The sequence below is a fragment of the Globicephala melas genome, chromosome 16 (genome assembly GCF_963455315.2).
Source record: "Globicephala melas chromosome 16, mGloMel1.2, whole genome shotgun sequence".
In the NCBI taxonomy this organism is placed as follows: domain Eukaryota; kingdom Metazoa; phylum Chordata; class Mammalia; order Artiodactyla; family Delphinidae; genus Globicephala; species Globicephala melas.
The window spans coordinates 32,951,062-32,965,437 of record NC_083329.1 but is presented as its reverse complement, the minus strand read 5'-3'; the positions used below and the strand labels follow the sequence as shown (position 1 = coordinate 32,965,437).

Below are 14,376 nucleotides of genomic sequence, written 5' to 3'. Positions count from 1 at the left end.
CTGTGTGATGGGAAAAATAACTATGCATTTCAATAAGGTTGTGATGAACATTCCATGAGATAATGTATGTAAAGTGCTTCCTGGCAAAGAATAAATGCTCAGAGAATTTTAGATACTGAATAGGAAAAGGAGTGATTATTTGACTCTATTTTGAGTTTGACCATGCAATTATGATACACGTTGGGAAATGATAAAAATTCTTTGCCTTTGCTTAGTATAGCATTCAATAAATATTGGTTAAATGAATGAATAAATGACTGATGCTATGAATAATGATACTACTTCTGGACCGTGGTTAAGATGCCTTGTCCACCAGAAATCAATAATGTGGTCTTTTTACACAGAATATGCTCTTTAAAAGTCTGTTCTATGTGTCCAGAAGTGTGTAGGGCTCTTGTTTCCTAAAGAGTTTTGTCCTATAGTCAAGCAGGCTCTGGAGATCTGTGTTTGGGAGGATAAATAGATCTGTCATTGACCTATTTGTTCATTGGAAAAAATTGTTGCAGCAGCTTAGTAACTATCCAGTGAGGTCTGGGAACATGTTTTGGGGTTTGTAGTTAGTGTCAAACATTTGAATTCAACGCAACATAGTGACAGCGGCAAGGTCACAAACCTGCACGCTCTTCTGCCCCATCCAGTGGTTTTACATCCTGATGACCGTGGCTGCACCTTCACTCTGGGGCTGTTGCATTCTCCCCTGGAGGAGGGGCACACCTCACTCCAGGTTTTATGTGTTTGCGTGTAGCACATCACTTCCAATCTATGTAAACTTACAGGGGTCAGATTTTTCCCCTGTAAAATGAAGGTCTTGGAAGAGAAGGCTCAAGGGCTCTTTGCAGCTCAGCCCAGGGAAGTGGAAAGAGCACTGGACCTGGAGCCATGCCTGGGAACTGACTCTGGGTCTTCCCAGCCTGGGGCCCTGAGGCCCACGTGCCTCCCTTGGAGAATGGGAATAATAATTATGGTGATTCTGACGGTCAGAGGGGAATGACTTGTAAGTGGGGTTGTGTGGGCAATGGAAGGGAGTCGGGGGTTTCTTGTCATACCAGTTGTGTAACAGCAGAACACAACAGGGTAACACAACATTGTAACAGTGCCAGGTAACCCCACCTGGGGCTGAGCTAAAGGCCAAATAAGAAGCCAGCATTAAATGACCTTCTCTTCCTTTTTGTAACTAGGAAATTCCGATTTGCACACTGGTTTGGCCCAGCATTGCCGGAGAAATCTCCTGGGATGTGTCATTTGTTACTTTGAACTTCTTGGTACCAGGACTGCTTATTGTGATCAGTTACTCCAAAATTTTACAGGTATGTTTGCTTCAAGCGCTGTGGCTGAACTTCACTCAGGCTTGGGGTATTTCAGATGAACCTTAGCATTTCCAGGTCAAAATTTACCTTAGAATTCGCACCAGCGCAATCCTGGTTCACTGCCCAGATCCATCCCTCTGCAACGCTGAGGGACAAAAGTTTGGTCTTTTTTAAAAAGTTATATCTATGTGACTTTATTATTATCATTTGTTTTTGCTGATCACTAAAGTAATACAAGCTCATTATAAAAAATTAAAGACATAAAAATGTGTAACACAGATACTAAAAATCTGGTTTACCCCCACTGTTGACAATTTAAAGTACATTTTTTCAGGTTATTTTTCTTATAAATTTATATATATATACATATTTCTATGCAATGTGAGTATGTGTATGTATATCTATGTACATATAAACACATATACGTATATATATGTGTGTGTGTATATATATATATATATAATGAACCATATAAAATGGTCAACTATAAAATATCAACTATTACCATGGTTCAACCCAATGTTTTTTTTTTAGATTTGAGATAATGCTATCTGCTTTGTAACTTCCTTTTTTTGATTAGCACTGTATCATAACATCCTTCCATATCGGTTCCTATATCTCTGCCTCATTATTTCTAATGGCTTCATGGTTCTCCATCATATAGTTGTGATGTAATTTATTTTCTGGGCTTTTGGGTTGTGTCCATTGTTTCCCCATCACAAACAGCAGTGTGGTGATAAAGAATGTACACTTTTAAAAACTTGTATTGAAGTACAGTATAAATACAGAAAAGCACACCCAGCATACACGCACAGCTCACAAATTGACCACACTCCCAGAAACAGCTCCCAGAAACAGAACGAGAAACAGAGCATACGAGAAGCCCCTCCTCTATCCCTCTAATTGCTACCCCCACTCCCAGGGCATGTGCCTTGTAAAAGTGCACTGCAACAGGAAATGATCTCTATCTTCAATGTGACTATGTACAGGGACATAAAAAAGACTTGCCAGCCTCTTTCTTACCCCTTGAGGCAGCATATTTGCATGCGAGGTGCTGGCCCAGGCAGATGGCATCTACATGTGTTCATGCTCATTTCAGAAGATTTAATGCGAAACGCTTGAGTCCTCTCCGAGGTTCACCGTTGTTGAATCTTGGTTTTATAGCATATAATCTGCTAGTTGTGGTGAGCGGGGGCGTCATGGGCGTCATATGGCGAACAAGCAGGTTGAAGTGGGGCCCTTAGGTCCTGCTTGCTGTCTGGCCACTGTTATGGCCCTTTTGTTGTAGCTAAAGATCTGTGACCTTCTTAGATGCTTTAGAACCCAAAGCCAGGCCAACCTCCATCCGAGTCTTCTAATCTCTGGATCCTGTGTGAGACGGCCCCCCCATGTTAGTCCCTAGACTCTTCCCCACCAGTTGACTTGTGACCTGTTTAAGTGACGTCCCACCTGGGGCATGTTCAAGGGTATGAGGCAGATTCGGGCCTGGAGCTGAGGTCTGTAAAGTTCTTGCAGTGGGAGCCTGGCATGTGTAAATGCTATGTAAGCGTTAGTTACTATCATTATGTTAAAAGAAAAGAAGGGAGGGAAAAAGGAAGAGAAATGGAGAATGAATTTTTAAAAAATTATTTTAAAAATATTTATATGGTGTTTACAATGTGTCAGGAATTCATTTAATCCTAACCAGAATTACAGATGAGGAAACCAAGGCACAGAGAGGTTAAGTAACTTATGAAAGGGCACACAGCTCATAAGCAGCAGTATCAGGACTTAAACCCAGGCAGTCTGGTTCCAGAGTCCCAACATTTTAATTCCTCAGACACTTGTTAAGAATTTGCTCTGTGCAAAGTGTTGTTGGGGAGTAGAGATTGGTCAAGAGTAAGCAAGTCACATTCTCTATCTAGAAGGAGCTTTAACACAAGAAAGGGAAGGGGGAGACAGACAAAGGTGCTGCTATTCAATGCAGTGAAACCCTGAAACACATTAAAGAGTGATACTGAGGCTTAGTTTGAAAACACTTTGCAAATTGTTAAAAGAGAAAAAGGAGGGAAAAGGGAGAAAAAGCAAAGGGCCATAAAAAACACGGAGACCAGAAGGGGTTATTCTAATAACCTGCCTTTGAGTCCTGAATCTGCCCCTTACTTGCTGTGTAGCCTTGGCAAGTTACTTACCTTCTCTGAACCTCTGTTCCCTCATCTGCAAAATAATGATCCAACGGTTTAAGATTTTTGTGAGATACGTAGGAGATACTCCTGGTGGGACTATGGCGAGTGTCATGCCTGCCTGTAGCAGGGGATGAATAAATTACAGCTGTTGTTATTTGTTAGGCGAGACTGTTCCTCTAATCCTCTCACAGCATGCTGGGAAGAGGTACTGCTGAGATTTTTGAGAGAATAAACAGCAGGGCCCAGATTTGGAGCACCGCAAGAACATGGGACTGGCCCTAGAGCAGAGCTGGCTGGCTAGATGAGGGCTGGGCAGAAGCTGGCTGTGGCATCCGACCTCTCCTGCTTGGGCAGTCCCACTCCTGAGTCCCTTAGAGGCAAGAGGGTTCTGATCTGTCCCTTTTCACTCGTGCCTCATGGTTCTCAGCCACCTTCTGAGGAAGGACTGACTTATTCTATGGAAAGGATATTCTTTTCCTCGGGCCAGGGCCCACCTGGAAACATCCTAGGAATCCTCGAGCCCTGATGTGTCCTCTTATCCATCTGCCTCTAACTGCAGTTCCAGACACTTTGCCTATAAACTCACGGCCAGCCTTCCGTTCTTCCCATCCCAGACCTCAGGACAGCTCCTGGATGAATCGAGTGTCTGTCGTGACTCACAGTTATGAAATGGTGCTCTGAGCAGTGAGTCAATGATATAATTTAGATCCCATCACTTCCCTCACAGATGGAGGAAAAGCTAAAACCCTCACCTTAAGGCCCTGTGTGATCTGTCCCCTGCCTGCCCCTCTCGCCTCATCTTCTCCCCCTCCCTCGTGTCCTTGGGGCTTTTTCTCACACACGCCAACACACTGCTGCCTCAGGGCCTTTGCACCTGCCATTTCCTCTCCTGGATCTCTCCCCCCCAAGACTTCTGCATGGGCCACTCCCCCACTTAATTTAGGTCTCTGCTCAAAAGGCTCTTCTCCAGAGAGATTCCCCATCATTCTCTAGTCCCTAATCCTGATTTATTTCTCTTCAAAGCACTTCCAACCCCTGTCAAATTCCATTTGTGTGTATTTACTTGCATATCATCTGTCTTGCCCACTAGAATGCAAGCTCCCTGAAGTCAGAGACTTTGTTTTGTTTACTGCCATAGTCCTGTGCCTAAAACAGAGCCTGGCTTATTCATTGTAGGGGCTTAATAAACACTCATTGAATGAGTAAGACACAAACTTTGATCACACTGAAAGGGCCAACAGCACCTTCTCCTTTGGGACAGTGGGAAAACCACTGGACAAAGAGTCACGAGCCCCGGATTCTAGTCCAAGCTTTATTACTGTGTGACCTTAGGCAAGTCGCTTAATGAATGTGGGCCTCAGTTCCCTCTGGAGCCAAATGGGCCTCAGTGAATCATTTAACACAATAAAATGAGAATTGCAGATATGATAATGCTTTGAACAAACTGTTAGACTTTAATATGAAAGAGATCTAATGTGATTTTGAAAATTGCAACATTAATGCAAATATAAGACTTTCAGAAGATTACTTTCCACCCCACTGGCAAAACTGACTATTGCCCATATCCCAGGAGGACTATTACATTTGTTCTCACTCTGCTCCTGTTTGCAACTTGGAAGCTGGTAAGCTGCCAGGTGGAGAGCCTGGGTGGGGCCGCCTAGCTTGCGTCTCTCTTCCTCTGAAGATACTCATAACTCAGAGACCCTGAATCAGCCTTTCTGCTGAGCTTTTTCTATCAAGAGCAAAACTCTGTAAAATCAATTGAACATCAATATTAATTAGCTATATTCATAGAGACACAATTAGCAAATCATTTGAAACCATAGGACAGATAACTACACCACCGACCCTTTTCCCACCAGCCCTACCTCTCATCTGTCACTGCTGCCTCTAACTCAGGTAACCATCTCTAGGCCTGAGAAATGTCTCTTTCAAATCACCCTGACTTTTATTCCTCACAAGCAGTGTCCCCTAAAGTGTTCTCTAGAACTCCATGGGATGTTAGATGTTCGAAAAGGGTTCTATGATCAAAGGAGTTTGGAAAATGCTGGGTTAATTAAAGTTAAATGGGTTTCTTTGCTGCAGGCCTTCTCAGAGCCTTTATTATGCTCATGAACTTTGAGACTCTCCATCTCTGGAATAGAGTAGGCAGCATTGCTAAACCTGACTGCAGACCGCCTTTTCCGCACAGAGCTCTCTCTGGGCTGGTGCTCCACAGACTCTCCTTTGGGAACCGCCATTCTCAAGCCCCTACCCTGGTTGCTGGCTCTGCCCTGGGTGAGCGCTGAGAGGAGGCTTCACCGGGGCTCTTTTTTTCTGGGGCTGCTTCAGTTGCTCATGGCAATGGCCTTTTCCACCCTCTGCCTTCCCTGCTTCCTCTTTCCTCCTGACTCAGGCGTGCTCTACATCTCCAGTGGCTTTTTCCTATCAACAGTTTCCCAGGGTAATAGTCTCCAGGCCACTCCTCAGTGCCTTTGATCAGGCTGACCATGCTTGCTGGTGGGGCTTGGTTTATATTGTCACCCAGTAACCAGCACCATGGCAGGCTTTGTGACAGCTTATAGGTTTCTTGGTCCCCCTCTCCCTTCACCCCCAGGCCCCTCACCACCCAAACACTAGAATGGAAGTGCGGGGTGGGCAGTGCTACCTTGTTTCTTGCTGTGCATCCGGCACCTGTAGGAGTGTTGGCCACATAGTAAGGGCTCAATAAATATGTGTTGAATGACAGAGTGAGTGTCTGGCCTGAAGTTGGAAAACCTTCACCTATCTCAGGGCTTAACTGGGAAGTGAAATCCCTTTCGACTAAATGTGAAGGTCCTGGGTAGTGAACACGTGGCCCTTCCTTTCTCCATGCCTGGATCTCATTCCCCAGCTTTGGGGCCTGCTTGCCGGTGATGGAAGGGGAGGTTGGTCCTCTGGAAGGATGGAGTCTGTTGTCTGATGATTCTAATAGGGAGGTTGTGGATTGACCAAGCAGCCCTCAGAGGAGACCCAACTCCAGGGGCTGGAGCTGGGTCAGTGGGAGCGACCTCTCCCCACCTGTCCGCGGCTGTGGTCTGGTGGCGTGGGGTGACAGAGGGATGTGGGGTGGGGAGAAGCTTTGCTCGTAGCCTTCAGATGCTCATGTGAATGTGAAGGCAGAGAGTCTCAGGCAATTTAAAAGTGACTTTTCAAAGGACTGGGGGAGAAACTCCAAGCCTGTTGTCCTAGATGAGTAGTTCTCATACTTTAGTGATTGAGAATAACCTGGGGAGTTTATAAAAAGTGCGGACTCCTAGGCCCACTCAGACCCACAGAATCAGAGTGTCTGAAGGTGTGCCGAAGCATTTACATTTTATGGAGTGCCAGTGACCCTGATGGTGGTGGCCGTGGGCCACGTCCCCGGGAGCTCTGTCCTCTGTCCTGGTAGTGGCAGTGGTGTGACTGGCGGTGAAGAGCGTACCCTCTGAGGTACCCTTCCCCCACTTGACCGTGAGGCCTTGAGCAAGTCACTTCACCTCTCAGGGCCTCCGTCTCTTGTCCCCAAAATGAGAGCATACCCCACAGGCTTGTTTTAAGGATTAAAGTTAATCCTTAAAAGTTTATCGAGCTTTTAATTTGATCTAAAAGCACACCAAGCATTCAGTGTAATGCCAGAGACACTTTAAACCCTGAACAAAAGTCGACTAGTCTTGTCATCTAATGTGGGGAAGGGAGCAGGGAGGAGCTGCATTTTATTATAATGGGCCCATTTTCCTTCTCACTCCCTCAAAGCTGTGGGAACTGCGGATGGAAGGAAATAGGGTAGCATCAGTCAGTGCTAAAAAAAGAGCCAAGCACATGTTCACTTGGCCCGTGAGTCAGTTGTTTTGCTGTCTGCTCACGGTCATTGTCAGACACTTGCCAGAGCCCTGGACCACAGCAGCCACAGGGCTGCCCAGCCCCAGGGAGCTGCAGTCTGGTGGGACTCAGAGGTAAGAATGATGCTTCAACATCTACCGTAGAATATGTGGCAAGTGCCACGTGAGTACCTGAAACAAAGCGCTGCAGGATGCCAACGGCAGATGAACCAGGATGCCCTCCCGGAGTCCCTGGCATTAGAGCTTGGAGTTACAGGCTGGATGGAAGGATTTCCACTGACAGAGATATTAGAGGGTGGGAAGGAATTAGTTTAAGTTTAAGCATGGACTGGAGTCAGACTGCCAAGGTTTGAAGCCCAGCTCTGCGACTGCTTAGTTGGGTACTATTGGGCAATTTCCTTAACCTCTTTGAGCCTCAGTTTCCTCCTCTGTAAAATGGGGATCATCACTTATCTACAAAACAGAAATAGAGTTACAGTTGTAGAAAACAAAATTATGGTTACCAGGGGGTAAATGGAAAGAGGGATAAATTGGAAGATTGGGGTTGACATACACACACTACTATATATAAAGTAGATAACTAATAAGGACCTACTGTATAGCACTGGGAACTCTAGTCAATACTCTGCAATGGCCTATATGGGAAAAGAATCTAAAAAAGAGTGGATATATGTATATGCATAACTGATTCGCTTTGCTACACACCTGAAACTAACACAACATTGTAAATCAACTATATTCCAATAAAAATTAAATTAAAATAAAGCAAAATAAAATGGAGATCATCAAAGTACATATGTCACAGAATCGTTGGGAGAATTTAAAGAGATAAACCAAGTGATATGTACAAGGATTTGGCACATAGTAAGTGCTCAATAAGTGTGAACTTCCATCCACATCATTCATTCAAAAAATATCTAGAGAACTCCCTGGCGATCCAGTGGTTGACTCCCGACTTTCACTGCCAAGGGCCCGGGGTTCAAGCCCTGGTCGGGGAATGAAGATCCCGCAAGCTGCACGGTGAGGCCAAAAAAACGCCCAAAGAACCCCCAAAACAAAACAAAAAAATCTAAAAGACACCGTACCAGGGACTCCATCCTTCTTGGCAGAGCAATGTGGACAGCACTAGCAATGAGGCTGCTGTGGGAATCGTCCTCATGTGCCCACCAGGCTGCACTTAGCCTCCTCAGAAGTGGTGCCATTTCCCCTGCAGCCCCACCCACCTGCCCCTGGGCAGCTGTTACCCTCCCCGGCCAATCATCCAACAGCTTTCACCTGAACACATATTCTAACTTTGATTCTACACAGCACCTTCCAGCTTAGATGCACCAGTGTGGCTTTTAGCCTATGGGTCTGAGCAGTCACCCCGCTGCAGAGCAGGGGGGCGGAAGTGGAAGGCAACTCCAGGAAGAGGGCTGGAGCCTTTTATGATGTCGCTCATCTTCAGCTCACCTGAGCTGGAGTTTCACAGATGGGGGCTTTGACCATTCATCATTAGTAGAGTGACCTTCAACAAGCTACTCAAATTTCCTGAGATTCAATTTCCTCATCTCTGGAGCGAAGATAATAATAGCACGAATCCAACGAGCAGTTTTGAAGATTAAATGTGACAATTTATGAAACAGATGCATAGTACAGTGGCTGGCACACAGGGAGCCTTGCTTGAAGCTCGGTGATCCTGATTCCTGTTGTTCTTGGCGGGGAGTGGGTGGGAAGGAAGGGGTTCTGTTCATTCAGCATCTGTTGCCTGGGTCACCGTCACCTAGGAGTGGACCAAAACTACTACACAGAAACAGTTGTATTTAATCACAGGAAAATTAAATGGCTACCCTTTAATTAGCTAATTAGAAGTATTCTAAAGAGAATATTTGAAGCCATATTCGGGTCTTGGAGTTAATCTTGCCCCAAATTTGAATGATTCTGATTACTTTCTAATTGCTTCATCTCTTGAGATTCAATAATTTTAGGGGAATGGTCCTAGGAAGGCCCGGGCAGAGCTAACGAACGATAAGAGTTTTGGGGCTTCCCTGGTGGCGCAGTGGTTGAGAGTCCGCCTGCTGATGCAGGGGACACGGGCTCGTGCCCCGGTCTGGGAAGATCCTACATGCCGCGGAGCGGCTGGGCCCGTGAGCCATGGCCACTGAGCCTGCGCATCCGGAGCCTGTGCTTCACAACGGGAGAAGCCACAACAGTGAGAGGCCCGCGTACCGCAAAACAAACAAAAAAAAAGAGTTTTGGCTATTAAAGTCTCCAGACATGTAAGCACTCACTGTGTGCCCAGCAGCCTGCTCCTGCAGCAGAAGCAGGACACAGGGCCAGACTAAGCAAAGGCAAGTTAGCAAAGCACCATGAATGTGGCAAGACATTCGGAATTGGATCTCTTACCTGGGACAGAGGTCACAGGCTGGAACAAAGCATGTCAGGCTAGTGGGTGCAGGGCCCCATCACATCCCAGGCTAACTGTGCCCCAGTCTGCGGCCACCTCCACCCCAGCCCATCCTCACCCCCTCACGCCCACCTCTTGGCACTGTTAAAGCTAAGCAGGTGATGGGGGACAGCAGGCCTTCTGCCTACTGGCTGTGCTTAGAGGAAAATTAGAATCAGGCGTAAGCGCGGGACTCTGTATGTATCCCCGGGGCAGTGTGAGCCTAAGCACTGGGGTCTTTAGAGCCTCTGGGGAAGCCCCACCTTCTCTCTCACGGACTCAGCCTCTGTGGGGCTTTTGCCCGCTGATGTGAACAGTTCTAAGGCTCCTGTTTTCAAAGTACTTTGGCTAAACCCTCTCTCTCGAGAGCCTGTTTCTTCACCTGTAGAATGAAGGTGTGGAGTAGGCCTTGGCTACTCAAAGTGTGGTCCTCGGGGCATGCAAAATCAGAATCTACATTTAAATAAAATAGTGCTGAATGCCTCACAGGCAGAGTGAAGTCTGAGAAGTGCTGCTCCAACCATGCATGGGCCCATCTAGCTGCAACACTCTGGTTCTGAGATGTTATGAAGCATTTGTCTGTTCCAGAAATACTGTTTTTACGTGGGACAGTGGGGTGAGAGGACATGCAGGGCTTTATTTTAATCTGGTTAGCCTGCCTCAGTTGATGGGCCATATGTCCAAGGCTGCCCACAGCCAATTAGTAGCCAGCTTCTCTGATGGATGCTGAAGCAAGACCCTCTAACTGACCAGGAGAGACTGGGCAGAAGGTTCGGAGAGCAGTGCCTGCAAGGGCTCCTGAAAGAAGAGTCCAGAACACCCTTCCGAACCCATGTCACCAGAGTTGCCTCCTTGCCCACAATCCCTCTGCTCTACTGCTGACCCTGCTCATTAGTACAAAATATTAGAGGTCCTTTCAGTTCCACTGTTGAGAATTTATTCTCCTGATATGCTCATCTAGGTGTGCAAAGATAGGCACGAGGGTGTTTATCCTACCAGCTGTCACCTCTCACCTGGGGGCATAAATGGGAAATGGTTTCAGTTTTTCAACACGTGTCACTAGCAGTGCTCTGGCCAGCTCCCCTTTCTTCTTGGGAAGGGGAGTCCTGAATGACACCTGAATCTGTGTTCACACATCTCTCTTCTAGACCATTGCATTCTGGCTTTGCACTTCCCCTCGTCAACACTATTTATAACACGGACGATCTGCCTTATTTCTCAGGAGGCCAGCTGACCTGCGCATCCTAAGCGCGGGCAGCGAGCCAGGCCTCTGAGAAGGGAGCTCTCTCCGCATAAAGCCCAAAGCCAAGTAGTCCCAGTGCAGCGAGAACGGCAGATTCCAACTCCTGGGCCTCCTCTGCCCCTCCAGGATCAACACTGCCGATGTCCTGCCGTAAACTGTGGCGCCGGCTCTGTTTTGTGTTCCTGCAGATCACGAAGGCGTCAAGGAGAAGGCTCACGACGACCCTGGCTTCTTCGGAGAGCCACCAGCTCCGTGTGTCCCAGCAGGACGTCCGGCTCTTCCGCACCCTGTTCCTGCTCATGATCTCCTTCTTCGTCATGTGGAGCCCCATCATCGTCACCATCCTCCTCATTCTGATCCAGAACTTCGAGCAAAACCTGGTCATCTGGCCGTCCCTCTTCTTCTGGGTGGTGGCCTTCACCTTTGCCAACTCGGCCGTCAACCCCATTCTCTACAACATGTCACTGTTTAGGAACGAATGGAGGAAATTTTTTCACTGCTTCTTCTTCTCAGAAAAGGGAGCCATGTTTACAGACACATCTGTCAAAAGAAATGATCTGTCTGTTATTTCCAGCTAGTTAGTTTTTCTCTGTAGACGTCTATTTGTCACTCTCTGGCAAGCCATGGTGTGTTTTCAAAGGGAGTTCATTTCCAGGACGGTCACACCAGGGTACCTGCTTTAAGAAAATGTAACCTATGCAAATGTACATTTACAGCACCAGTACATTGAGGGGTGATCATTCAGTATAACAATTCTATCCTTTATAAAAGTATTTGCTGTGGGTTCCTTTTCAATATGAACTTTTTCAGTGTGTAGTATGATTAAGTTTAATAATTTTTATTTGTAACTGTTCAGCAGTCTCATCTCCTACACGTAAAGCCACGCCTTGCCGGTTTCCTGAAGTGAGTCTTGGAACAGGTCCAGGACCCAGATTTTTCCTCTGAAGAGTCATGGCCACTCTAGCTCCCCACCCTGGATTTGCAAGGCTGCAGGATCATTCATTAACGTCAAGAGCGCTTGAGAAATTTCCAAGGAACAAGGATTTAATTTCCAAGGAATTAAAGGTGACTTTATTTTTCATTTATAAAGGGATGCCATGGACCCCTTTAGGAGAAGCTTTGTCACGAAGTCAGACAGGAAGTCGGATGACTCCAAACATTTGACAGTGAGAACAGGAGTGATTCCCTTCGTTGATCCGCCTGTTAGATGCCTCTTAAGCACATGCTGTGGCCGGTGTTCTTGGTGGTGGGAATACAGCAGTGAACCAGACAGCCATGGCCCCTGCCCTCACGGAGCTTACTTATCTTCTAGGTGGGGGCAGCGAAAAACCAAACATAAGTCAATAGACAATATAGTGTTATGGAGTGAATTAGCGTCGTGAAGAAAACGAGACAGTGATGGCAACTTAGATGGGGTGTTGAGGGGTCTGCGAAGACCGTTCTAAGGGGTATATTTGAGGCAAAAGGTAAACCACAAGAAGGAACCAGCCATGTGAATCCAAGGGAGTGGGGCTTTGCAGGTGGAGCAGACGCTGGTGCTGGTGCAAAGAGCCTTGTGTACTTGTGGGACAGAAAGAAGAGGTGTAAACAAAGCAAACTATTGGCTCCTGTATGCCGGGCAATGTCCTTGATGCCAAGACAGAGGGGTGCTGTGCTGGAGACCATCAGTTGAGACCAGAGAGGTTACAGGGCTGGATTACACAGGGTCTGGGAGGCTGCCATAGAGAGTTTATTCTGTGTTCAGTGGGCAGCCACTGGAGGTTTGCAAGTGGATGCTGAAGTGACCTGCTCTACTGGTTGCTGTGCAGGGAATGAACTTTGTGGAGCAGGAATAAAGATGGAGACCAGTTAGGTGGCTGTTGAAGCAGAGAAAGAAGATGGGGAAGTTGGAGGTGGGTGGCATCCGTGGGGGATTGTGAGAAATGATCTTGGGACATACTTTGGGAAGGCAGAGCAAACATGATGTATTGATGGACAGGATGCAGATTAGGAGGGAAAGAGAGGATTCAGGGGTGACTCCTGACAGTGATTGGATGGAGAGCAGGCAACAAAAATGGGGAAGACTAGAATGGGAAATAGAAAGACCAAGAGTTTCATTTGGGGCATTTACACGTGAAACCCCAGTGAGATCCAAATGGAGAGCAGGCAGTGGGGTGCAGGGATGTGGGGTGTGGGCCTGAATATGCAACGTTGGGAGTCACCAGATAGTGTTTGCAGATTTATGGCTTTATGAAGTGTCCCTGGGAAGAGAGAGAGAGAAGAAACCGGAGCCAGCGAGAACCCAGGGCTACGCCAGCACTTGGAGGTTGGACCAGTGGCTGGAACAGTAGCTCAGGGCCTGGCACATAGGACGTGCTCAACCAATCTTTGTCACCAAGTACATCAGAGCCAGTAGTTGTCTTTGCTGGTGGAGTTTCTTGAGCAGCTTGCTTTTTAAGTAAGGTTTATTACAAGCTTGAGGACTAGAGGACAGGGATCTTTTGTTCATCTTTAGTTAATAAATTTGGTAAATTAAAGCTGCTTTTTGAAGTGATGTGTGGCTGTCTTCTGGGTCTCTGGGGTGACACCTGAAGGGCCAGGCTCTGATGGCCCCTGTTCCATGTGAATGACAGGCAGAGCTTTCCAGTGCACGGTCCCCTGCCTTCCCCCTTTCTGGTGGGAGAACAAAGCACATTGATTTGGGGCCCCCAGGAGCCTCCGTGGCCCCCTGATATGTCAGCACCCACGCAGAGCTCTCCTCACACACGGGAGAGAGCTGCCCTTCCCTGCTTCCGACACATCTCAGAAATGTCAGCCTGGCATCCTAAGTGCTCTAACTGAACCCTCACTGCAGCCCATCAGGCAGACACTGTTTCCCCATATTGCACAAGAGGAGAGTGAGGCTCAGAGAAACTACACAACCAGCCCCAAATCATACAGCTAATTATATCTGAGCAGAAGTTTGAAGTAAAACCAAGACACTGGTACCAAAGCCTTGATGCCTTTTTAAGATGATAAACTGAGGCTCCTAGGAGCTCCTGGGAAACTGAGGCACGTGGCTTTGTATGCAGCTATACGTTAGTGTTCACAAGCGCTGCTAATGGTGTGGGACACTGGTGTCCTGCCCCAGACCCAGCTACTTCCCCTTTCCCGCACACTGTAGGTAGGGGCGCCATGATCCGTCTCCTGATTCCCCCCGGGAAGCCCATGGCCTCTTCTCCTGCAGCCTTTTGCCCACAGCTGAAATAAGAAGTGAATTAGGTGCCAGAGACAATGAAGGGCTGGGGGGGCATTTCTTAGAGCTCACCCCAACCCATGCCTCTTGGGCGTCTCAGACCAGCTCGGGGTAAGCCCACCCCCCCTGCCCGCCTCCAGGGCCTGGGGCTGCCTGAGGCTGGGGTCACTGGCTTGGCCTAAC

At 47.4% G+C, this 14,376-nt stretch overlaps 1 protein-coding gene across 3 annotated transcripts in view; it reads left to right on the top strand.

Moving 5' to 3' along the window:
* FFAR4 (free fatty acid receptor 4) overlaps positions 1-14,376 on the top strand; it is a 36,832-nt gene that overhangs the window by 14,154 nt on the left and 8,302 nt on the right. Inside the window, exons 2-3 of one of the 3 annotated variants that reach the window (XR_009559373.1) lie at positions 1,179-1,307; positions 11,168-12,044. Coding sequence is in view for 2 of the 3 variants with exons in the window: in XM_030865123.2 (XP_030720983.1) it covers positions 1,179-1,307; positions 11,168-11,557 (519 nt within the window). In the remaining variant the exon portion in view is untranslated. Of the gene's footprint in view, positions 1-1,178; positions 1,308-11,167; positions 13,493-14,376 lie in introns of those variants that run through there. The other 2 variants (XM_030865123.2, XM_060286574.1) reach the window with 2 other exon arrangements.